A 27,653-nucleotide genomic window follows, 5' to 3' on the forward strand; every position below is an offset into this window, starting at 1 on the left:
CTATGGGAAAAAAAGTCAAAAGTGGCCTTATCATGTCCTTACACAGGTCTTTCCCACTCACTGAGGCCATTTTTATCACAGCTGTAAAAGTGCCTTTTTTCTTTTTGCATTAATGGCCATGTGCTAATGTTACCATTAGCATTTATCACATGAGCACTTACCGCCACCCATTTTGTAGGCAATGGTGGATCCTGGATTATCCATGCACTAACCAGTTTAGTGCCTGGAAATGTAGATGTGCTAACTGGTTAGCATGGGAATTCCCACTCTCCATTCCTGACATACTCCCTCAAAAAATATTAGAAAGAAATTTCAGCATGCAGGTAGCAATGCACAGATTTCAAAGTTACTGCAGGATGTCTGGGTGTGTCCCGCAGCACTCTCTTTTTTGGCAGCATTAGGCACATGTTCAGGGCCGGTCTTAGCAAGTGCGGGGCCCTATGCAGACCAATTCTGAATAAAATACTTTTTTCTACCTTTGTTGTCTGATCATTTGGTTATTCTATTCGCTTTGGTCCCAGTGTCTTCTGTTTTATGCAGTGTCTTCTTTCCATTTGATATTTTTTCTCTCTCACCATGTCCACCATCCTCCTGTGTCCTTATGTGTCCTGTCTACCATCTGTAGCCCTGTCCCTATCCTTTCTCGAGTTTCAGCATCTGCCTTCAGTGTTCCAATGCAGCCCTTAAATCCAGCAATTTCCCCTCCATGCATATCCAGCATTTCTCCTCACTCCCCTCCTTCCATGTGCATCTACTTTCCTCCCCTTCCCTACATCCATGTCCAGCATTTCTCCTCTATCCCTTCCCCTCCATCCATGTGCATCTCCTTCCTTAGTCTTTCCTTCCCTCCATTCGTGCCCAACATTTCTCCTCTCTCCCCTGCTCTCCATGTCCAGCAATTCCCCTCTCTCCCTGAGCCCTGCCCTGCTCCTCTGTCCCCTGCCCCCTCCATTCATCCCTATAAAGCAATTCCCCTATCTCTCTGAGCCCTGCCCTCCCATGCTCCTCTGTCCCCTGCCCCCTCCATTCATCCCTATAAAGCAATTCCCCTCTCTTCCTGAGCCCTGCCCTCCTCCCATCCATGCTCCTCTCTGTCCCCTGCCTCCTTCATTCATCATCCCTATATCCAGCAATTCCCCTCTCCCTGAGCCCTGCCCTCCCATCCATGCTCCTCTGTCCCCTCCATTCATCCCTATCCAGCAATTCCCCTATCTCCCTGAGCCCTGCCCTCCCATGCTCCTCTGTCCCCTGCCCCCTCCATTCATCCCTATCCAGCAATTCCCCTCTCTCCCTGAGCCCTGCCCTCCTCCCATCCATGCTCCTCTCTGTCCCCTGCCTCCTCCATTCATCATCCCTATATCCAGCAATTCCCCTCTCCCCTCTCCCTGCCCTCCCATCCATGCTCCTCTGTCCCCTCCATTCATCCCTATCCAGCAATTCCCCTATCTCCCTGAACCCTGCCCTCCCATGCTCCTCTGTCCCCTGCCCCCTCCATTCATCCCTATCCAGCAGTCCCCCTCTCTCCCTGAGCCCTGCCATCCATGTCCAGGTCCTCTCTCCCTTGCCCTCCCGCTCCATGTTCAACTGCCTGCCCGCCCTGGCGCCCTCTTCTCCCCCCCCCCAACCAACAAGCATGCTTTTTCTTTTAAATTTACCCGCCTCCGTCGCCGACTCGCTGGAATCTGACTGGACAGCACAGCAGGCATCGTCGCTGAAAGCGCTCCTCCCCCTCCCAAGTGCACCCGACGTCTCTAGCAGAATGGAGAAGCTTCCTGATTCGTTCATTCTCAGTGTCCCGCCCTCGAGGGCGGGACACTGAGAATGAACGAATCAGGAAGCTTCTCCATTCTGCTAGAGATGTCGGGTGCACTTGGGAGGGGAGGAGCGCTTTCAGCGACGATGCCTGCTGTGCTCTCCAGTGTCCAGTCAGATTCCAGCGAGTCGGCGACGGAGGTGGGTAAATTTAAAAGAAAAAGCATGCTTGTTGGTTGGGGGGAAGAGGGCGCCAGGGCGGGCAGAATAGCGTGTCGTCGGATCGCCGTCGGCCCTGGGAAGAGGCTGACTGAGGCGCCGCGCGGGGCCCCCCTAAGCGCGGGGCCCTATGCGGCCGCCTCGGTCGCCTTGGCCTAAGACCGGCCCTGCACATGTTAGCACCTAATGCAGTTTAGTAAGAGGTTCCTTAAATATTCTACATTGTTAACAGGTTGCAGGGTTGAAAGCAAAGTATACCATAAAAGTTTCATATTTATTTCAGTCACATTGGCAGAGTTAGAGTTGTTTGTATTTCTCTTTATATAACCCATCTAATTTTCTATCTGCCAAATGCTTTTATCCTTCTGTATTTCTTTGACTGAGCATTAGAACCTTGTTTTTTAATGTGAAAAATACCTGCTGAATTATTTTCCCTTGTTTAATTAGCAAGTCAAAAAAGGAAAATCAAATGTTAACACAGTAAGGCATCTTGCAAAAGGTTATACATCCTCAACTGAATAACTAAAATACTATACTTTATTTTCCCTCCATTTGCAGAGATTGTCAATTTTGTTTCTTTGTGTATTTCACCGTGCTGACTGATGGCTTTTTTCTTTTTTTATCCATTGCAGGTCGTGGAGACTAATTTGGTTGCTTTTGACTGCCACTGGATCATTATAAATGAGGTAACCAATAGCAGAATGTTGTATTGATATTAAGGGAGGAAGTTATCAAAGTGGACTACCATTAAGACGGGTTATTTTACCACAAGTCACACTGTTTTGGCACAGCGACCCTGTGCTAAATTAGCATGACTACTGGTAAAATAACCCATCTTAATGGTAGCCCATGTTGATTTCTCCCTCCCTCTAAGATTACTTATTTTCATAGATAAAGACTGTGCTTCAATTTTTCCAAATTTGCCAACTAGAGATCAGTGTGAACTTTAGCCTGCCTGCCAGTGTTGCTGCCTGATATATTAAACACAATTTTCATTTTCATATAAAGGACTTCAGAAAAACCTAAGGGGCCTTTTTACTAAATAGTGGTAAAATGTTTCCTGCAGTGGTGTTGGCACATGGGATTGTTGTGCCTGAGGCCACTTGTTACTGTCGCTGGCAAAAGACCTTTTTTTTAAGGGCCAGTAAATGGTCGTGCAGTAATTTAAAAATTGCCGCAAGGCCATTTAGTGCCGGAGCCCTTATCGCCTCCAATTTAGGAGGCGGTGAGGGCTCCCGCTGTAACCAGGTGGTAATCGGAAGCATGCGGTGCTGCCTGATTACCGCTGAGCATGCCCCTTAGTGCTAGAAAATACAAAAGGTATTTTCTAGTACTGGAAATGGTGCATAGGAGACCCAGAACTACTGTTGGACTCCAGGGCGAGTCTAACTGTAGAGCTGATTCACCACATTCCAAGCCAGCGGTAGCCATACCACCCTTTAGTAAAAGGGCCCCTAAGAGTATGTAACCTTTCTTGACGACATCCTATATACAGTACAAGAGGACTTAAAATTTTAGTGCTTCACATGAATATGGATAAAGAAAGATCATCTTTTTCAGGAGCAAACCCTCTGTTTTCAAACCTGAAACCTGGGAGTTTCAGCAATGGCAATCTATATATAAAAAAGAGATTAAGGAAACATACTGGGCCCGATATTCAAAACTATTTGTTCCTGCCCAGTTAAGTAGTGTTTTAGCACAGAACCACAGATATTCAGCAGGAGATAACTGGTTATCTCCCGTTGAATATTTGTGGTTAGTGGCTAACCGGCTAGGCATGGATATTCAGCACCAAACCAGCTATGTTTAGCAGTTAAAATATGCTGCATAAATAGAAGGCCTATTTTTAACCAGTAAGCACTAAATATCAGCATAACTGGTTAAGCTGCCATGGTCAAAAATGAAACCAGGTATTCAATGCCGGTCGCCGGAAATGGCCCAGCATTGAATATCCAGGTTTAACACCAATGGCGGAGAACAAAAGCACTGCCTGCCACCAGCTGAATATTGGGGGACTGTTACTACAGTAAATGTAGGTGTTGATTTGCTAAGTACACACTAAGCAGTGACTTAGACACTAATGATATAGTCAGGGTGAAAATGCATTCTAAATCATGGGTATTTTTAGGAATTTTACACCTGATATTCCCCTTCCTATCAAACACTATTTTGTAGTGTAAATTCAGCTAGGAAGATAATGAATTGAGCTGTTATCATCCTAATCACAAAGGTCTGCTACAGGGGTTTACATTCCAATTGCTGGATGTGGCTGAAGGAGATTATAGTTTATAGTTTATTAAAACTGCCCGTTTTGCTCTTCCTTTTCATAGTTCCATCTCCATGGAGGAAATGTTATTTTTTTATTATTGTATGACAAAAACAAAAAAAATTGTGAAGTTTTCCAGGCCCAGCCAGTGGAAAAATATCCTGAAGGAAACTGCTAATGGGAAGGCCAGGTCCCACCAGTAGAAATGCTGGTCATATCTCTGCACTGAAATAGCCACTGCAAGGGAGGAAAAGCACTTGCAGCATGAAACCAGGAAGATGTTGATACGGAAAAGTGAAAGGACAGGTGGAGATGAAGAGAGGGAAAAGTGAGGAGGAGGAGAAGAAAGGACAGAATAAGAGACACTGGCATTGGGTTTTTTTTTTTGGGGGGGGGGGTGAGCAGTACCTCACCCCCAGTGATCCAGATGCTGGTGCTGAATTGGTTTCCCCTGCTTCCTACTAAATATAACCTCCCTACTCCTTGCCCTCCAAAGCTAAGGGGAACTACACTGTTGATGAGAGATGATTGAGCGTGAAAGTAAGGACAGGTATGATAGAGAAGGTGAAATGAGAGAATGAAGTAAGGGAAGAGAAATGAGAGGAAAGGGGGTGCAAGAAAGGGAGAAGGGAGTGTGCCAGCTGTGTATACATATATCCACTCCTACACTCCCACACACCCGTACATCTCAGGGAGCAGGTGCAGAGGAAGGGGAAGGCAGGGAGCTGGTTTCCTGGGAATATGCTAGGTTTCACAACTCCCAAGGAATCTGGAAACATTATTGATGCTATATTCCACAGCCTTAAGAACTCTGTCTTTCTCTCCACTTTTTCAAAATTGTAAATAATCAAAAGGCCAGAATCCCCCTTCTCTCCCAGTGCACTCCAGGAGACACCTCCCATCGTACATAACCAACTCACTCTGACTCTCTTGCCAGTTTGAAGTGTGCTAGGTGACCCTGGTCTGATATATTTACATAGACTATTGGGTTACAACATCTTGAGGGTCTTATGTTAAAACATAGATTAATGGTACCACCAGAAAGCTAATAATAAAATACACAGAGAGGAGGCTTGACTTGGAGGGAATCAATATGGCAGTTTAAGCTTCTTTGGATCCGATCCTTTTAAACAGGATTCCATTGTATTTATCCCACGCATTTTTGAATTCCGTTACCGTTATAATCTCTACCACCTCCTGTGGGAGGGCATTCCAGGTATCTACCACCCTCTTAGTGAAAAAATACTTCCTGACATTATTCCTGAGATGACCCACTTTCAACCTCAATTCATGCCCTCTGATTCTATCACCTTCCTCTGGAAAAGGTTTGCGGATTAATACCTTTCAAATGTTTGAATGTATCATATCAGCCCTGTTTCTCCTTTCCTCTAGGGTATACATGTTTATGTCAGTATTTCTCTTCACATATGTCTTGCTACCTAAACCCTCTACCAATTTAGTCACTTTTCTCTGAACCGCTTCAAGTCTTTTTACATCCTTAGCGAGATAAGGCCTCCAAAACTGAACACAATACTCCAAGTGGTGCCTTACTTATGACTTGTACAGGGGCATCAATACCTCCTTTCTTCTGCTGGTTATACCCCTCTCTATACAGCCACAGAGGTCTGGTCCTAAAAGGAAGATCTTCTTGTTGCACAAGTGCAGCAGGCACAGCCTTAGACTCAGTGGCGTAGGAAGGGGGGGCGGTGGGGCAGTCCGCCCCAGGTGCACGCCGCTGGGGGGGTGTCGGCGCCTCGCTGGTTCCTTGCTCTCTCTGCCCTGGGGCAGAGAGAGCAGGGAACCAGCAAGGCACCGACACCCCCCAGCGGCATGCACTCGGCGGATTGGCTCTCCCGCCCGCCCCTCACCGCCTTCCAGGTATGTTCTCGGGGGGGGGGGGGGGGGGGGGGTTGCGCTCCGGAGGGGGGAAGGTGTGCCGTGCTGCACGCGGGGGGGGGGGGAGTGCGCAGCGGCGACCCACCTCGGGTGTCAGATGCCCTCGCAAGCCACTGCTTACACTGTTACACCCAGAAGGGATGGGTAAGGAGAGGAGGAGCTGTAAATATGTAAATACTGTAGGATTATAAATTGCACTTGAGAAGATACTCCATATCCCTAAGGTTGGCTCTGGATTTACAGTTTTCATCTGATATCAAGTTGGATTACAAATTGACTTTGTTTCAAAGAAGATTTGAACAGTCTGTTGCAGGATCTTCATTAAAGTTTGGTTTGTTTGCACACTTTGAGTGAGATTGAAACTTATTTACTACCTGACTGGTAAAGAGAACAGAGTAAAGAGAAAATAACAGCTCAAAACACTACAGCCTACTGGAGTTAGTCGATCCCCAAGTTCGAGTTAGAAACAAAAACAACAAAAAAAATATCCTGTGTGAGTGGACTGAAAAGACTAAGGTAAGATTTTTGTTTTGTGGTCCAGGTCAGGGGTGCCTAACCCAAAAGCTAGTTGGTGCCCCAGGATGCTGTGCTGGGAGTGAGTCCTGGGTTACATTTGCAAATACAGGCATCACAGTCCCAAACTGAGCAATTGAAAGATAAGTTTTAGAAACCTGAACGGAGAGAGTGGCAAATCCATCAAAATGCAAGTGCTATTGCACAACTACAAAGCTGCTACTTGTCAACATTTGCTCATTTCTGATACGAAGAACAAGGTATTGTCTTTGAAAGCTAATCAAAACGTATGTTGTTAGTCCAATAAAAAAAGGTATCATCTTATTTTCTTTTCTCTGTTTTGTTTTATTTTTATTTATTACCTTAGCATATCTCTTCATTTATAGTCAATTATTCTAATTAGGATAACAATAGGAGAGTTTTCATTAGAGTTCTAATTACATTTAATTAGTTTCTGAGAAGCAAACACTAACGGAGTCTTCTACTAAGCCACAATAGTGTATTTAGCTCGCGGTAGAAATCAGCTGGCGGTAAATGCCGAGACGCCCATAGGAATATAATGGGCATCAAGGCATTTACTACCAGCTGATTTCTACTGTGAGCTAAAAATGCTACTACGGCTTAGTAAAAAAAAAAAAAAACTTAAATAAATTACATATTATATCACTTAATTTTATGGCTCTGTATGCTCATCAAATATCACTAGTACCTTAAGAAGTTTTAATTAAACAACTCTTTAATACTAAGGTGCAGACAGCAGTCCAGCAGAAAGAGGCATGCTATCCAGTCTTTTGCATGGAGTGTCACATGTATGATTATTTTCTAGTTAGTGAGAGGTTATAGGTGTGTGCTCGAAGTAAAGAGCTCCTAGCTCTCAGAGAATGAGTCTGTTCTCCAGAGGCTAAAGTAGCAGACTTGGAGGAGCTGAGGGAGACAGAGAGGTACATAGAGGAGGCTTTCAGGGACTTTGTAGAGAAGTACCACCTCCAGTCTTGAATCAGTGCTGCCTTGGAGAAGGGATGTTGCCTAAAAAGAGAGCATCACCCTGGAGAAGTAGGAAGTAATCCTGTAGCCAGGACTAGTCCACTAGGGGATGCAATACCTTCTCACACCGAGGATAATGATGTTGGGGGTGCTTGATAAAAGTGATTATAATATGATCAGATTTGATATCAGCTCTGTACTAAGTACACAGGTAATTATCATTTAACTTCCAGAAAGGAGACTATTAAAAAAAAAACTTAGAGGAACAGCTACAAAGGTCAAAAATTTACATCAGGTGTGAATGGTTCAAAAATGCCATCCCGGAAGCCCAAACCAGATATATTCCATGTATTAAAAAAGGAGGAAGGAAGGAAGGGCAAACAACAGCTGGCATGGTTAAAAAATGAGGTGAAGGAAGCTATTAGAGCTAAAAGAAAATCCTTCAGAAAATGGAAGAAGGATCCAATTGAAAGTAATAGTAAACAGCTTAAGAAATGGCAAGTCAAATGCAAAGCACTGATAAGGAAGGCAAAGGGAGACTTTGAAAAGAAGATTGCATTGGAGGAATAATAACTTTTTTGGTATATTAGAAGCAAGAAGCTGGCAAACGAATCAGTTGGACCGCTGGATGACCAATGGATAAAAGTGGCAATCAGGGAAGACAAGGCTATAGCATTAGGAGTCACTGCCCAGGAAAAGAATCTAGGTGTCATCATTGATGATACGTTGAAACCCTCTGCACAGTGTGAAGCAGCAGCTAAGAAAGCAAATAGTATATTAGGAATTATTAGGAAAGGAATGGAAAACAAAAATGAAAATGTAATAATGCCTTTGTATCACTCAATGGTGCGACTACACCTTGAATTCTGTATGCAGTTCTGGTCACCGTTTCTCAAAAAAGATATAGTGGCATTAGAAAAGGTACAGAGAGGAGCGACAAAATGCTAAAGGGGATGGAACAACGTTCCTATGAGGAAAGGCTAAAGCGGCTAGGGCTCTTCAGCTTGGAGAAGAGACGGCTGAGGGGAGATATGATAGAGGTAGATGTGAATTGCTTGTTTACTCTTTCCAGAAATAATAGGACTAGGGGCACATAAAGAAGCTACTAAGTAGTAAATTTAAAATGGATATGAGAAAATATTTCTTCACTCAATGAGTAATTAAACTCTGGAATTCCTTGTCAGAGATTGTGGTAAAAGCAGTTAGCCTAACAGGGTTTAAAAAAGGTGTGGCTAATTTCCTGAAAGAAAAGTCCATAAGCCATTAATAAGATGGACATGGGAAAATTCATTGCATATTCTAGGATAAGCAGCAATAAGATCTATTTTGCTGTTCTGGGTTCTTGCCTGATATGTACACTGTTGGAAATGGGATACTGGGCTAGATGGGCCTTCCGTCTGTCCCAGTATAGCAATGCTTATGTTCTTATTTTCTTATTACACCACTTTACTCAAGCCTATTTTATAAAGACCCCTTTTATATGATTTCCACCTTGAACCAAATACTACTACAGACCTCTGTGGTGTTCCTCACTGAAAATCAACTAGCAGTCAGTGAGACTTGAAACCAGTTAAAATGGGGACTTGACGGTGTTGGCGGTGTTAAGCAAGGGGTATGTCCTTGAAACAGCTTGATAGCAAAACATGGTCTATGTCAGATATTTAGTCCCTCAACTGACAGAAAGATTGTCGTCAGCAAGATGAGTGTTGTTATGATTTCTTAAAGAATGATAAATGATAAAGTAAAGTAATTGTAAGCTAAATTGGAAAAGTTTAAAATAAAAAAGAGAAGTTGAATCTTTTCTAAGATAATATCCATAAGACCTATGAGAAGGTGGGTGCGTAAGTCTCACTGACCTTTAGTTGATCACTGACCTTTAGTTGATTTTCAGTGAGGAGCGCCACTGAGGTCCATGGTAGTAGTTGGTTCTTGATAGAAATCATATCAAAGAGATCAAGGGGCCCTTTTACTAAGCCGTGTAAGCATCTATGCATGCCCAATGCACACCAAAATGGCTTTACCGCCCAGCTACCGCGTGGCTCGTGCGGTATTTTCATTTTTGGAACGTGTCCAATATGTGCGTCTGAGAAATAATTTATATTTTTTTATGCGCGTAATGGATGTGCGCCAAGTGGCATTTAACATGTGTAGGTCATTACCGCCTGGCTACCGCGTGAGACTTTACCACTAGGTCAGTGGCTGGCGGTAAGGTCTCGGACCCAAAATGGATGTGCGGCAATTTTGATTTTGCCACACATCCATTTTCAGCAAAAATTAAAAAGGCCTTTTATACAGGTGTGCTAAAAATTGGATCGGAACGCGCCCAAAACCTGTGCCTACACTACCGCAAGCCATGTTTCAGCGTACCTTTGTGAAAGGAACCCCAAGTGATTTGGTTGGATTTCCTAAAAATTATTGCCTGTATGAATTGGTTATTTTATAAAGACAACATAGGTGCCTAGGAAATAAGCTCTAGATTCAGACACAAATGTATACCTGCTCCAAAGAAAGGTGTAAATGTTTGCATGTATATGTGTATTTTCTAAATTGTGCATGTACATCATTACTCTGCCTGTGCTCTGCTGAAACCATGCCTTCAAGAATGCCTATGTGCAGATGGCATAAAAGTAAAGGTACATTTAAATATATGTGCTTTTTACATTTGCATGTGGTCATGAAATTTTATGAAACCCCTTTTCTGCAAGTAAAATGGTCATTACATATGGGAAAAGCTATACAAAATGACCCCCATAACACAGAAAAGTAAGTTCAGGGAAAGGCAATATATTAAATATTAAACTAAAGAGAAGAGGAATTGGTATTGGGGGAAGAAGCAGGCTTGTAAGAACATCTCAGGCAGACACAGCAGAATCAGACAGTAAAATGGAAAATCAATGAGGGCAAGCAACAAAAAAATTTAGAACATATTTTATTTTGTTCTACACTGTGTTTGACAGAGAGTACAAGTTGTGGTTAGTAAAAAGGCTATATATATTGTTTAATACAGCGTTCATATAATAATAACTAATGGAAGCTGTGTAAAGTTAAATATCTGAGCTTACTTTTCCATTCTATGAGGAAAAAGTTGACGTTCTGCAGCACAATTCAAGAGTGCAGGATGGCACATTATGGGAAACTGAGTACTGAAAATAGGATTTCGACTTTTAGGGCCCTTTTTACCAAGATGTGGTAAACGGGGCCCTGCGTTAGCATCAGTGCATGGATTTGCCATGCGCTGAGGCCCCCTTTTACCGCAGTGGGTAAAAGGCTTTTTTTTAAAGGGGAATGGCCCTTTGGTAAGTGAACCACTTGCTGCATGGACATTTCCCGAGGTAGCCCTTACCGCCATCCATTGAGGAGGCGGTAAGGGCTTCCACGCTCACCTGTTGGTTACCAGGCAACGTGCGGGGCTGCCCGATTACCGCTTTGGTAAGCCCCCAGTGCTAGAAAATATAAATGCATTTTCTAGTGCCAGAGTTGGCTCATGGCAGAAGTTGGGACTACTGCTAGGCTCCTGCGGTAGCCTGGTGGTAGACGCAATTTGCCGCACGCCAAAGCAGCAGTAGCCCTACCACCCTTCAGTAAAAGGGCCCCTTAGTGAAGCCCCGTTTGCACGAAGTAGTGTGCCCAGGGGAAGGTGGAAAGGAAAGGGAGTGTTAGAGTGAAAAGGAAAAAAATAATAAAAAAGGAAAAACTGTTGAGCTTTGTAAAAGTAGTTTCACATTGCAGTTGTCAGATCTTTTATGTGTTGTACCAATATGCTGTGTAGGATTGTGACTGCAAGTTTGCCTTGATAATAAGAAATTTGAAATAGGAGGGATGCTAAGGAAGGAGAAATAAGACCTTACCTGCTAATTTGCTTTCCTTTAATCTCTTTGGACCAGCCCAGGTCCCTCCCGTGTTCTATCTTTCTGTCTTTGTTTGTATGTTCAATTGTTTGCAGAGCTGTTTTTTGCTAGTTAACATAAAAAAAGATATTCTGTTTAACGCCATACCGATACTCTGGTGAGGGTTGTCGGTGAGCCATTATGGTAAGGCCATACCGCTGCTCTGGTGAGAGTTATCGGTGAGCCTTTGTTTGAGCACATTTTCAATAGTGCTTCCTGGTTGCTTGAATTCCTCAGGGCACAGACTGTATTCTTCTTCTTCTTTCTGCTTTGTTTTTCACATACTGAGGCTAGGGTCACATGAAGAAAGCCGGTGCCAGCAGATAGGAAGTGACCAGGGCTCTTATTGGCTCGCTAGAGTCAGAGATTTTTCTCAGTCTCCACCTGCTGGAAGGCGTGTCTATGTAGATTAAATCTTGTCTTAAGCATCTGGCCTGTTTCTCCAATATAGCATCCTTCGTTACATTTTTTACACTGAATGATATATACCACATTGGAAGATGAGCATGTGAAATATTCCTTTATGTTGAATATTTTTCCTTTGTGAATGACTGTGGGGTCCTGTGAAATGCTTTGGCATAGCTTGCAGCTGGATATATTACAGGGAAATGTGCCCTTCTCTTCTTTTTCAGTCTGTGTTGGGAGTTTACTTCTGATTAGATTGTGTTTTAAGTTGGGTGGCTTTCGGAAGACCAGCACTGGAGGGGATGGGAATATCTCTTTCAGTAATTCATCCTCTTGGAGTAGCGGCTGTAGATCTCTTATGATTTTCCTCAGTTTTTCCAGCTCTGGATTGTATGTCACTACAAGGGGGATTCTGTCTGTGGCTTTTTTTTCTTTGTACTGTAGCAGATTTTCCCTGGGTGTTTTGAGGGAGGAGGCAATATTCTTGGAGATTATTTTGGGGTTGTAGCCTTTCTGTTTGAAGGTTGCAGTCAGGATTTCAAGGTGTCTGTCTCTATTCCCTGGGTCTGAGCAGATACGGTGGTATCTTGTGGTTTGGCTGTAAATAATGGATCTTTTTGTATGTGAAGGATGGAAGCTGGAGTTGTGGAGGTAGCTGCATCTGTCTGTGGGTTTCTTGTATATTGATGTTTGTATACAGCCATCACTGATTGAGACCATGGTATCCAAAAAATTGACTTTTTCTGGGGTCATTCACAAAGGAAAAATATTCAACATAAAGGAATTTTTCACATGCTCATCTTCCAATGTGGTATATATCATTCAGTGTAAAAAATGTAACGAAGGGTGCTATATTGGAGAAACAGGCCAGATGCTTAAGACAAGATTTAATCTACATAGACATCACATGAAGAAAGCCGGTGCCAGTCAGGTTCCCACCCCTGTGGGCCAGCACTTTACAAGACCGAAACACTGTACTAGTGATTTCATAGTAAGAATCCTGAAAGGTAACTTTAAAACAATACAGGAACGTAAGACCTTTGAAGTCAGAATGATTGAATATTTGACACCCAACAGACAGGACTTAACAAAGACCTGGGTTTTCTAGCCCATTATAAACCATAAAGTTGTATTTCTCTGTTTATCACCCTCCTCTCACCTACCCACACCCATCCTGTTAGACTATCAATGAAATGCTTTGATGTCCCCATGCATACCTCCTACTCACCCCCACCCTCCCACCCTGTCAGACTGTCAAAGTAATGCTTGGATGTTTCACATATATATACTATCTGCTACCACATTTGCTTATTTCCGATCTGACGAAGAAGGGCAACCTTCAAAAGCTAATCAAAATGTATTAAGTTATGTCCAATAAAAAAGGTATCATCTTATTTTCTTTTCCATGTTTTTTTTATTTTTATTTCTATTGATAACCTTTAAGAGTGGACTAACACTGCTACTACACCTCTCCACTTAAGAATTGAAGTAAATTGGTCAGGCAAGATTTCCCTACACAAAAGCCGTGCTGACTTGGTCTCAGTAATCCATGTCCTTGGATGTGCTCTGTAATTTTGTTTTTGATAATAGCCTCTACCATTTTCCCTGGCACTGACATCAGACTCACTAGTCTATAATTTCCCGGATCTCCCCTGGAACCTTTTTTAAAAATCAGCGTTACCATTGGCCACCCTCCAATCTTCCGGTACCACGCTCAATTTTAAGGATAAATTGCATATCACTAACAGTAGCTCAGCAAGCTCATTTTTCAGTTCTATCAGTACTCTAGGATGAATACCATCTGGTCCAGGAGATTTGCTACTCTTCAGTTTGCTGAACTGCTCCATTACGTCCTCCAGGTTTACCGTGAAGTCAGTAAGTTTCTCCGACTCGTCCGCTTGAAATACCATTTCCGACACCGGTATCCCACCCAAATCTTTCTCAGTGAAGACCGAAGCAAAGAATTCATTCAATCTCTCCGCTACTTCTTTATCTTCCTTGATCGCCCCTTTTACCCTTCGGTCAACCAGCAGCCCAACCGATTCTTTTGCCGGCTTCCTGCTTTTAATATACCGAAAAAAAATTTTGCTATGTTTTTTGCCTCTAATGCTATTTTTTTTTGTAATCCCTCTTGGCCTTCTTTATCTGCATGCATAGGTGGTTCAGAGGCATTTACTAAAGAGGCGTGCAGTATTACTGAATACTGGGGATCCGCGCCAAACTTACATGCCAGGATTTACACCAGGTTTTATTTGGTATAAATCCTTGTGCCCAATGTTTGGTGTGGAAATCTGCTGAAAGCATTATTCTATAAACAGCCTGTAACTCAGAGCGCTGTTTATAGAATAGCCTTTGTTGTGTATTTTTTGGCACCCAAATCTGGTCACCATTTACTGAATCTATTCTAATAAGTCTGTTTAATAAGCCACTTTAAAGGGTGTTAGCAACTTTAACGCATGTTAACCATGTACGCACCTATAATATCCCTATAGGTGCCTACACAGTTAGCATGCAAGCTAATTGTAGACATGTTAAAAACTCTAACATGCCTTAGTAAACAGGGCTCTAAGTATTACTACTAGTACTAATCATTTCTATTAGTACACAGTGCTGTACACATTATATTTAGGTACTTTCTCTGTCCCTAGAGGGCTAACAATCTAAGTTTTGGTACCTGGGGCAATGAAGGGTTAAGTGACTTGCCCAAGGTCACAAGGAGCTGCAGTGGGAATTAAACCCAGTTCCCCAGGATCAAAGTCTACTGCACTAACCACTAGGCTACTCCTCCTCATAAGTGAGCTGTGTCATGTACTGAGAAGTGAATAGTATTTTGATTATCCATCTTTTGATCTTTCCCGTAAGCACTCTGATTGATAAAAAGTGTGGATGATGTCCTCAGTATCCTTTCTAGTTCTCCCCTTTGGTAAAGGGGTAGATGAGTTAAATATTATCATCAGCATGCCAAAGAAGCAACTTATTTTTTTCCAGCTAGGGAAGTGATACACACAAAATGAAAATGCAGCATCTTAAGCTGAGAGAAACCATTATGCATGGTGCATTAAGGATTAATCAACCGGAAATGCAGGATATTACAGTGGACACAGCTGATGCCAGGTGTTATTTTCCTTGTAGAAAATCTATATTTTGCAAAGATCATAAATAACAAATGAATGCAAAAGTTCAGACATGTTTGGAAACAGAACAAAATAGGTTTAATGTGGTAAAGTAGACTGAAGCCAGACACAATGCTTTACGCCTTTTCGCCCACCATTCTTATCAGAGGAATTTAAAGGCCGCAACATAGTCTAAATCTGATTAATTGACTGAATGGATGATCCTGGCCAGGATCTGCTCTGCACTGAGGATGTCACTTAGCTTAGTCAAATCATAAAATCAAGCCATTATTATATTTTTAAAGCCCAAAATAAGTGGGTTCAAAAATTAAAAGTTCAGCTTTTAATAATGCATCAAACTATGAAAATATCTGGGGGGGGGGGGGGAGGGTGTTGGTTTACATTTTATCCAGATTTGGAAACAGCTGTATGGTGACCCATGCTGTTCTCAAAATCAAACTCTCTTTTCGCAGGAATCTATACCCTCCTACTGACTCCTGTAGCACAGTTAAAATTCTGGGCTGGAAAGCCAAATTTTGTGAGAGAGAGCCTGCATCTCCTTGTGCAGCTGTTCTTGCAAGAGAAAGGCACCAATTTCTATCTTTCCAAAGGCTGATGAATCAGACTTCTTTATCCACCTCCCAGCAAGCCCTTCTCTAGCACTAGATCCATTGTATTTATTTATTGTGACATTTCTACCCCACATTTTCTCAAGAAAGCTCAGGTTCAATGCGGCTTACATAACAAATTAAGAAGAAGCATTACAAGACAATGAATATTGTATTGATATTCATTGTCTTGTAATTAAAAACTTTCTTTTCATATTAGCTGAACACAGATCTAAAGAAGTGAGTTTTAAGGAAACTTCTAACCAACATGTAATCAACTGAGTGTCTGATATGGGTAATGAGTTCTAGATTTTGGTACTTTGGTAAAAAAAAAATAGCATTATGGATAGCTTTTTTAGGTTAAGTTTTCACAACTTTGGAAATGTAATATGAGATATTCTCTAGATGATGAGGTGGCATTTCATGGTGATAACTTAAGGAGATCTATCATATAAGATGGTAAGGTACATAAAGAATCTGATGAACAAGAACACAGAGCTTAAATGAAATTCTTCCATTGATAGGTAACCAATGTAGATCCTTAAGAAGAGGTGATGCTTTCAACATATTCTATATATAAGGTGGACAGCAGTGTTTTATGCAGTTTGTAGCTTTCTTAGGAGGCTCCGCTTAATACCTGCATAAATTGAATTGCAATTGCCAAATTTAGTTAAGACTAACGACTGAACTAAAGTGTGAAAGACTGATTTTGAAAAGAATGGTCTTAATCTGTTAAGTTTTCATAATCAATTAAAGATATTCAAAACTACTTTGAAATTTGTTAATCAAAAGAAAGAAACTGATCAATTAAGGTCCCCAAGATTTTCATTGTTGAATCCAAAGAATAAGTAACACTATCAATCTTAAAAGTTGAGATGGTTATTGATAAGGGCTAGTTACCATCATAAATTTTATTTTATCAGTATTGAGTTTCAATTTGAAATTAAGAGCCTAGGATTCCAATAAATCAAGACCTACTTTGATTTTGTTTGCAATCTAGTGTAATTCTTTGATGAATGGGATATAAATTGAAACATCATCAGCATATATGAATGCTGAAAACCCGCTTGATTCTAGCAAATGGCCTAACGGGATCATCATAATGTTAAACAAAATAGGTGACAGAGGAGAACCCTGTGGCATTCAACTACAAGAAACTGATGACGATGAGATAGTACCCAGCTACTTAAATTGGTAAGACCTGGATTTTAAAAATCCAGAGAACCATTTTAGGATAGTTCCATAAATTCCATAATAGTCAAGCATGTTTAAAAGGATGTCATGGTCTACTGTATCAAATGCCTAAGCTTAATTCTTGTCTAAGATTGGCTACTAATGTAGAACAGTTTCACTATTATACGAGGGCCTGAAACCCGACTGATATTTATGTAGAATTGAATGATATTGAACATATTCCTTTAACTGATTAGTGATTAGCCCCTCCAAATTGTTGACTAATAGAGATATTGCGGCCACTGTTCTATAGTTGGAAACAATACTAAGTTGACTATTTTTAAGTACATAAGTACTGACACTCCGGGACAGACCAAAGGTTCATCAAGCCCAGAATTTGGTTCCAACAGTGGCCAATCCAGGTCACAAATACTTGGCAAGATCCTAAAAAAAGTTCAATACATTTTATGCTGCTTATCCTAGAAATACTGTCAAAACAAAAAATATGCCAGCACTCCGTCGAGTGTAAAAAATCACAAAGTATATAAACAAATATGAATGCAGTTCTTTTTATAAGGTGAAGTGGAGTCTCATATATTTGACACAAAAAAAGTTTTTTTCACTCAATACATGAATGTCTTATTCGTGTGTGTGGCTTAATCATTGACTCAACCTCCACCAGCCTTTGCTTATCACTAATTTATGACTTATATCAGTCCAACCCTCACAATCTTATTTTAATAAACAAAATATGCACAGCACTTAACTTTGGCAGGTTGGTGCACTCTCAAACCCCGACAGGTCCCCATTTCATGTTAACTTTATCAAGGGGGAGTCACCAATTCTGTTATATAAAGGAGAGAAAAAAGGACTGTAAATTTTTTTAAAACAGCATTATATAATGCATTCATACTAAATCGCTGATGGCTTACCCGATAACTGCCTCAAATGCATGTGCGTGTGTTCCATTGCATTATTAAACAAAAAATGGCGGCGGCGTCTTTTTATTACTGACGGGCCGCTCCAGCTGATTAGATGACGTCATGAGTGAACAAATCAGCATCAAAATTAAAGCCCTCACTATACCATAGCTCAGAAAAAATGAGAGCACCCTTATATAGATGTGGTCATCATAGACCTCCAGGAAAATTCCAAAAATAATTTTGAACTCTCAAATCAACAAGAGCTCTAAAGAAAATGTTGTGAAAAAAACATTCTTTTGTGTGAAGAATTTATTAGAAAAAACAACTCCATTGGATGTATGTATTTAAGCCTTTGGGCTCTATCGTATCTAATGTGAAGATCCAAAATGTTTCACGCTGCAATATCTTTCTATTAAGATTGCCCCCTCTCTTAGACTGAGTTACTTGCTCAATTACCATACACTTCAAGTCTGCTATAGTGTGTTTTTTGGACAACCAGTGTTGGACAATAGGTGCCCCAAGATTTTCGCAATTCCTTCGATTTAAACGTATTTGTACCACAGATGCGGATTACAAAGTACATTCAGAGACCTTTGGAGCTAAATTATTGCAGAGAAACTATCCGCGCAAAATAATCAAACGCGCATATACCAGGGCTAAATATAACAACAGGGACTGGTTGCTTGAATCTCCACAACGAACACAACATGAAGAGCAGATCATGACTTTCGTTACAAGGTACACTCCAGGTGGGGAGGCTACAGCAGCCATTGTTAAACGACATTGGGACATTATCAAATCACATCCTGTGTTTTCAGATTTTAACATCAGAACCACGTTTTCACGTTCTAAAAACCTTAAAGAAATTTTAAGTCCCGCTGTTTTGCCGGCCATTTCAGCCAACAACGTTGTTAGCCCAGGCCATTTTAAATGTATGAAACCTCGTTGTAAAACATGCCCCACTACAATTGAAGGATCAGACTTCTCCTGCAATGGTAAAACATACACATTGAAGGGCAGAACCACATGCCGATCGGTTGGTATTATTTATTATATTAAATGCCCTTGTGAGAAATATTACATTGGAAAATCAATTAGATCTTTACATGAGAGACTAATTGAGCACTGTTCGTGGATATTGGCTCATAATCTTGGGGCACCTATTGTCCAACATTGGTTGTCCAAAAAACACACTATAGCAGACTTGAAGTGTATGGTAATTGAGCAAGTAACTCAGTCTAAGAGAGGGGGCAATCTTAATAGAAAGATATTGCAGTGTGAAACATTTTGGATCTTCACATTAGATATGATAGAGCCCAAAAGCTTAAATACATACATCCAATGGAGTTGTTTTTTCTAATAAATTCTTCACATAAAAGAATGTTTTTTCAGAATGTTTTTTTCACAACATTTTCTTTAGAGCTCTTGTTGATTTGAGAGTTCAAAATTATTTTTGGAATTTTCCTGGAGGTCTATGATGACCACATCTATAAAAGGGTGCTCTCATTTTTTCTGAGCTACGGTATAGTGAGGGCTTTAATTTGGATGCTGATTTGTTCACTCATGACGTCATCTAATCAGCTGGAGTGGCCCATCAGTAATAAAAATACGCCACCACCATTTTTTGTTTAATAATGCAATGGAACACACGCACATGCATTTGAGGCAGTTATCGGGTAAGCCATCAGCGATTTAGTATGAATGCATTATATAATGTTGTTTTAAAAAATTTTACAGTCCTCTCCTTTATATAACAGAATTGGTGGCTCCCCCTTGATAAAGTTAACACAAACCGGGGACCTGTCGGGGGTTTGAGAATGCACCAACCTGCCAAAGTTAAGGGCTGTGCATATTTCGTTTATTACGATAAGATTGTGAGGGTTGGACTGATATAAGTCATAAATTAGTGATAAGCAAAGGCTGGTGGAGGTTGAGTCAATGATTAAACCACACACACGAATCAAACATTCACGTATTGAGTGAAAAAAACTTTTTTTGTGTCAAATATATGAGACTCCACTTCACCTTATAAAAAGAACTGCATTCATATTTGTTTATATCCTAGAAATAAGCAGTGGATTTTCCACAAGTCATTTTAATAATGGTCTATGGACTTTTCCTTTAGAAAGCCATCCAAACCTTTTTTAAACACCACTAAGCAAACTGCCTTTACCACATTCTCTAGCAACAAATTCCAGAGTTTAATTACACGTTGAGTGAAGGAAAAGTTTTCTCTGATTTGTTTTAAATTTACTACTTTGTAGCTTCATTGCGTACCCCCTAGTCCTAGTATTTTTGGAAAGAGTAAACAAATGATTCATGGCTACCCATTCCACTCCACTCATTATTTTATAAACCTCTATCATATCTCCCCTCAGCCGTCTTTTCTTCAAGCTGAAGAGCCCTAGCCGCTTTAGCCTTTCCTCATAGGGAAGTCGTCCCATCCCCTTTATCATTTTCATCGCCTTTCTCTGTACCTTTTCTAATTCCACTATATCTTTTTTGAGATGCGGTGACCAGAATTGAACACAATATTTGAGGTGCAGTCGCACCATGGACTGATACAAAGGCATTATAACATCCTCATTTTTGTTTTCCATTCCTTTCCTAATAATACCTAACATTTTATTTGCTTTCCTAGCCACTGCAGCACACTAAGCTGAGGGTTTCAACGTATTATCAATAACAACGCCTAGATCCCTTTCTTGGTCGGTGACTCCTAATGTGGAACCTTGCATTACGTAGCTATAATTCAGGTCCCTCTTTCCCACATGCATCACTTTGCACTTGCTTGCAATAAACGTCACCTGCCACATGCATCACTTTGCACTTGCTCATATTAAACATTATCTGCCATTTAGATGCCCAGTCTAGTGAGTTCCTCTTGTAATTTTTCACAATCCTCTTGTGATTTAACAACTTTGAATAACTTTGTGTCATCAGCAGATGTAGAGGGGAATAATCAAAAGGGAAGCCCAAGTTTTGTTGAGGACGTCCTTGCAAAACGTCCATTATGGGTCAAGGATGTTCATGTGTTAGGCACGCCCAAGTCCCGCTTTCGCTATGCCTCCAATACGCCCCCTTGAACTTTGGCCATCCCTACAACGGAAAGCAGTTGGGGATGTCCAAAATCGGCTTTCAATTATACCGATTTGGACGACCCTGTGAGAAGGACGCCCATCTTCCGATTTGTGTCGAAAGATGGGTGTCCTTCTCTTTCGAAAATGAGCCTGTTAATTACCTCACTAGTTACTCCCATCTCTAGATAATTTATAAATATGTTAAAAAGAAGTGGTCCCAGCACAGACCCCAGGGGAACCCCACTATCTACCCTTCTCCATTGAGAATACTGACCATTTAACCCTACTCTCTGTTTTCTGTCTTTTAACCGGTTTTTAATCCACAATAGGGCATTACCTCCTAACCCATGACTCTCCAATTTCCTCTGGAGTCTTTCATGAGGTACTTTGTCAAATGCCTTCTGAAAATCCAGATACACAATATCAACCAGGTCACCTTTATCCATATGTTTGTTAACCCCTTCAAAGAAATGTAATAGATAAGTGAGGCAAGATTTCCCTTCACTAAATCTATGTTGGCTTTGTCTCATTAATCCATGCTTTTGAATATGCTTTGTAATTTTGTTCTTTATAATAGTCTCTACCATTTGGTGACCTATTCTGCAGCTGATCTCTAGGTCTGTAGCAACTAATTCAGGGGGGGCTCCTAAACAAGTTACTAGTCTAATTTTCTTTTTAAAGTTAAGTAGTTCAAAGTTAGTAAACATGTGCATGAGTATCAGTGTAATTTCTGACCAGCCAAACTTAACAGCTTCTGCATTGTTAGAAATAATGAGCTGCACTGTGCTTCATATTGCCCATGCACATACAACAGTTCACAGAAGGTTTGGCTACACCTCATAAATTATACAGCTGTGGCTCTTCTGAGCAAAATGATTAAAAATATGTATTTGGTGCTAGTGGGCAGCAGTGTTGTATGGACATAGAGTAAGAGAGCTCCTGCTCCATTGGGAAGGAAAATCGACAGAGCAACTCTCTTCTTTTTGTTTGCCTGCTTTTTACAAATTAAGCTGGGGGGGGGGCGGTGGATATCTGGCATGAAAATAATGAGAAACGAACAGCCTTTTCAAATCCCTTCTGGTATTAAAACAATAGTCAAAGCATGATCCTTCGTTGCTAGAGAAAATGGTGTCTTGGAAGGCAGTATAGGCTAAAACTGACCTATTTAGGCTGGAAATAAAAGATCTCTTCTATAAACGGCACCCAACTTGCAGCACCATTTATAGAATAACATTTACCACACATTTTTGTTGCTCAAAGTTGAGCGACATTTACAGAATTGAGTCCTTTATGCATAACTTGTTTACTTTGCGGGTAATATCTTCTTAACATGCATGGTCTATGATATCCCATAAAACAGAAAAAAAGTTTTGCAATATGTTAGGAAGTTCTATCCTTCTGTTCTGATGCTATATACAAGAACCTCACTTATCATACCATAAGGCAGTTAAATTTACAAACTATAGTTTATGTTATATAGTATATGCATCTGCATAAAATAGAAAGAATAGGAAAATTATTTATTTATTTGCCAGTGCTTTGGATATTTTAATCATCAAAGAAAGGAAAGATCCACATGGGCCCTTGTCTATGCTCAAGTATTAAATGAACCAGTGATCATTTTCAATATCTATGACCCTACCTTTGATTCTCCAGAGTTTTTATTCAATTATTTTCCATGCGTGAAAATACCCTGATATACCTTATATGGCAAGGGAGACTTTAATCTCCCACTCAATCCTTACTTTGATAGGCAATCCTTAGGTTTATGATAGTGTCTTCTCTCTACTGCAAATTTAGGCCTCAATGCTCAAAAGTCGCCAATAACTACCGAGTGCATCTATAACCACGGTTGAAATTACCGAATTTGAAACAGTGATCAATGCTCAAAGGAAATCACATGCAAATGAGATGCATGGAAATTCTGCAAGCGGCTCAGTAAGGAGAGTGCCTAGCACATGCGTAGAACAGTTTCACGGAAAGCGCTGATGTTCTACGCATGCCCAGGATAAAAAGATGACAACCACTCCATAGGCGTGTGTCCAGTGATGTCACATGGAGTTTCCTTTTGTTTTCCGTACACCACAACAACTTTTTAGCACTACTGTTATATGAGGGACACACACATGTAATACATGCACATGGTACACATATGTGCAGATACTATTAAAAATGTTGCACAACTTTGACATTACTGCTACATGTGGGACACACATGCATACAATACACGCACATGGCACATTTTATACACATGTGCAGATACATCTAATTGTATTTGTTCCCTACCAGACTTGGCGATTGCCTTTACGGTACTATGTAAGCCACATTGAGCCTGTAAATAGGTGGGAAAATGTGGGATACAAATGTAACAAATAATAATAATGTAGTAAACAGTCTTGCCCTAAGGCAGTGGTTCCCAAACCTGGTCCTGGTGGTACACCAGCAAGTCAGGTTTTCAGGATATCCACAATTAATATTCATGAGAGAGATTTGCTTGCACTGCCTCCACTGCATGCAAATCTCTCTCATGAATATTCATTGTGAATATCTTGAACACCTGACTGGCAGGGGTGCCTCCAGGACCAGGTTTCAGAACTAGTGCCCAAAGGTGTTTCAGTATATTCAAGCATGCAGCAATACAATTTGTTTGTCCCAGGAGGCTTTTGAATCCACATGTTAGGGTAAATACTTTTATTTTGTTTTAATTCCTCATCAAACTCACTCTTGGATTGATTTTTTTTTAATATCAAGTTCTTTAACAGATTTTCTTTCTCAAGCCATAAGCCACCTAATTGTGACAACAGATCATGCTGTTGTCTCAATTAACCTTCCCTGGAGTTAAGGAAGCAGGACACAGAGTCCTCTGTGGAAGTTTAAAAGTCAATTATTAACCGATGAGGAAATTTTATTTATTTATTTACAAATTTGTAACATTAATACACAAGTAAAATACACTCGTGGAAAGAAAAACAGAGCACTACCAGAACAGCCGCTCTAAAAAAAAAAGAAAAGAGAAAATTCCCAAAGGTAACTCATAAGGAAACGACTCTTCATCAGACCACAAATTGGAAGGGACAGAATACAAATCAACAGGAGGAAGCTCATAAGAAAAGTCAAGAAACAAAAAATCAGTAGAATAGGCGATTCATGATTCCTACCACAATTATTTTAACCTGCATTATAGACTCTTACTCTGAACAATAGAAATCCTTGTCATGTCCAAAAAAAAAAACTTCTGCTGAGTTGGATCGTAAAAAAATATTTAACATCAAGATATTGTATCAAACACTTGCAAGGATAAGACAACAAAAAAGAAGCACCCATATCTTTAACTTGTCTAAGAGCCAAAAATCCCTTTCGTCTTTTTGGTGACATCCAGATAAATCCATATTTTCTGACCAAAAAAGAGGACCTTGGATTTTCTGAAATATAACTTCAAGAGGACCTGCAGATCTTGCTCAAACACAAACATCACAAGCAAAATTGATCTCTCCACCACTTCATAGGTTGATTGTTCAAGGAAAGCAGTCAAATTATAAAATTCAGGTACCATTTCTTCAACTCCCATTTTATGCTGCACTTTATTCTGAACTTGATTATTATTATTATTATTATTATTATTATTATTATTATTATTATTATTATTATTATTATTATCTTCCACATTTTAGAGCCCTATACCTGGGATATTTCTTGTAGAAACAGAAGTAAGATAATAAATCTTATTCAAAAGCGGAATACGATCTTAGCAATAATTCAAAATTTCTTGAAGATAGTTTTTTAAAGCATTTCCCGAGGTAAGACTCAAAAATGTTAGACAGTTCAAAATGTGCAAATTTAACCTGTGAATTAACAGATTATCTTTAACCAATACAGAAGTAACTTCCTGCACAGTTTTTACCTCTTCTTTAACTTGTTGAATTTGCATTGAAAAATCCTTTTTTTTACAGTCTCTACATTCTCAGATAGAGTGTCAATCTTACTTACAAGGGACAAAAGATCAGTTGTAGTTTTGGACATTAAGGCCTCCATTTTCGTTAACACTCCTCAAACACTTTCCAGCATTACTGTACTTGAGGGTACTGGCAACCCAGCACATCTATCAAGTGGACCTCCAGTGGATTCACCAAACTGAAATTGGGCTTCTTCTGTTGGCAGGGCAATGCCTTCCATAGTCAACACAGCCACAGCTTCACTCTTCATTTCTGCCGGGCAGGGGGTGGCAATATATCCAAGCCAAAGTCCTCCAGGGCTCACCTACCCAGAGGGCTAGACAGCACTCCAAATCCAGAAGAAATAGGTAAAGTGGTAACATACCTCTTGATGGACTGCTGCAAAGGAGTGGATGTAGGGCAGCAGAGGAATTTGGCTTCACTGCTCCTTTCCTCTTAGTGGGAGAATAATGGCCAAATTCAGGAAACAAACATAGCAGCAAGAAACCTACCAAGAGCAAAGCACTTCCACTCATGCGGCCTTCTTGACTCCCTCACTGATGAAAACATTTTGAGTAAAATTTGGGATATTATGGGGCTCATTTTCGAAATATAAAAATGTCTAAAAGTGGCATAAAGCAGCATTTGGACATTTTTCTCACAAAAATTTCCAAATCAATATTTTTGAAACCCTATTTTTTTAAAAAATATTTTTCTATGCTGTTCATGTGCAGTGCGTCCAAATCTCAAGGGAGCATGTCAGGCTTGCTAAGAGCAGGATTTGGGCTGGGCGTTCCTAAGACTTGGGTGTTTTTCAGCCATAATGGAACAAAATAAAACTGTCCAGAGCTAAAACTAAGATGTTGATAATGCAAAAGACCACTGAAGGGAATTGGGGTTTACCTCCCCTTACTTCTCCAGTGGTCACTGACCCCCTCCCACCCCCAAAATGTGATTAATAACATTACTTTACTAGCAAAAACAAGAAATAAGAAAGTCAAAACCACATACAGCCATAAAAATGGGTCTCTCAAAATAGCGACAAGCCAAACAGAGAGGGTAACCAGCATATATAGAAAGTATACAAACAAAAAGAAGCAACACTGGGTCTTCAAGACTGAGACAACAGGAGTATTTTATTGATAAATGACCCGACCCGAGCTGTGTTTCGGCGTTAAAGAACGCCTGCCTCAGGGGTCATTGATTGGATGTAAATAATGTAAACAATGTATGAATCCAATACCTCCGAACGGGAACGGAGAGAATCTTTAAAGCCAAGCATGCCTTGTGGAAATAGCATTTGCAAAATACAAGGCTATATGCAGGAGTTTTTTCCTTTATTGTGGCTGCTATTTCCACAAGGCACGCTTGGCTTTAAAGATTCTCTCCGTTCCCTCCATAACTAGGTTGTTTCAAAGAAAACATTCATAATAAAATAAAGCAACAATATACAGAATAAAACAAAAACATAACATCACACACCCATAAAAAGGTCCTGTCCACATGGGTTCAAAAAACAGTCACAAACATGATTTTCAATCACAGCAAAAATTATACAATGAGACACTCTCTATCCACGCTGCCAATTCTTCTCTACCCACAATCACAATTTCTGTTTTTGTCAAATTCAAAACAAGACCATTTTCAGCCATCCATCTGCTTAACTGGTGATCCAAACTATCCTATCCATGACACTTTCGGGAAGAAAAATTGCACATCGTCCACATAAAAATGACAGAAAGTCCCTAAAGACTGAAAGACGTTGCCTAGTGATGCCAAATATATATTGAATAATAGTGCAGAGAAGGCTGATCCCTGTGGAACGCCACGATCAACCTCACCCAGAACCGACACCTGTAAACCGCTCCAAACAACCATATATCTCCCTATCAAATAGAAAGTGAACTATTGAAGTACCTGTCCATCTATCCGTAGTTCTCACAACTTACCAAGCATCAAATCCAAATTAACAGATTCAAATGCACCAGATACATCCAGTGATACCAAACAAAAACATGCGTTACCATCTATACTTCTCTTTATAAAATCCACAGTTGAAACCAACAGGATTTCAACACAATGTGCATGCCTAAACCCATATTGAAACCATTCTATTTTCTCAAGAACTTTTCCTGAAAAAGGAATAGTTGATATTGTTTTGTTACATTTGTACCCCACGCTTTCCCACTCATAGTAGGTTCAATGCAGCTTACATATTATATAAAGGTACTTATTTGTACCTGCGGTAACAGAGGATTAAGTGGCTTGCCCAGAATCACAAGGAACTGCCTGTGCCTGCAGTGGGAATTGAACCCAGTTCCTCAAGACCAAAGTCCACCACACTAACCACTAGGCCACTCCTCCAATAATTAGCTAATTCTGCAGGGTCCAATCCAGCATTCTTCAACAACAGCTTCACAGTAATCTGTTTATAAAGTTTTGGAAAAACATAATCACTTAACACATGAAAAACAAGCTACCGCAAACTTCATGAAAACACGTTGTGGCATTTTGCTTGTTAGCAAGCGCTAACTCACACATTAGTTATTTTATATATATATATATATATATATATTTGGAGGGGGTATGTCATGGGCATAGAATAGGCATGGAAGAATTAACTAGCTAGAATAGGATGCAGTAAGTGCTCCTGCATTAACTTTTTATAAGTAATGTATGCTAATGTGAATTAATGCACAATCAGAAAGAAAAATATTCAAAATGCCTTAAATTGGACCACACTGAATCTGGACTTAACACAGCCACATTAAGACTCGATAAGCCCAGATTGTAACACCCTTTAGTAGAAGGGTCTCTTTGTCCCCAGACTTGATATTGAGTATGATGCCCTTCCTTTTCAATACACAGTTCTATAAAATGCTAGATTAAATACTATCAACCT

The 27,653-nt window shown here is 40.4% G+C and overlaps 1 protein-coding gene across 1 annotated transcript in view; it reads left to right on the forward strand.

Annotated features, from left to right (window-relative positions):
* GRID2 (glutamate ionotropic receptor delta type subunit 2) overlaps window positions 1–27,653 on the forward strand; it is a 1,142,370-nt gene that overhangs the window by 190,710 nt on the left and 924,007 nt on the right. The window contains exon 3 of the mRNA XM_030190694.1: window positions 2,604–2,657. Within this exon, the coding sequence (XP_030046554.1) occupies window positions 2,604–2,657 (54 nt within the window). The remainder of the gene's footprint in view (window positions 1–2,603; window positions 2,658–27,653) is intronic.

The sequence above is a fragment of the Microcaecilia unicolor genome, chromosome 2 (assembly GCF_901765095.1).
Source record: "Microcaecilia unicolor chromosome 2, aMicUni1.1, whole genome shotgun sequence".
In the NCBI taxonomy this organism is placed as follows: Eukaryota; Metazoa; Chordata; class Amphibia; order Gymnophiona; family Siphonopidae; genus Microcaecilia; species Microcaecilia unicolor.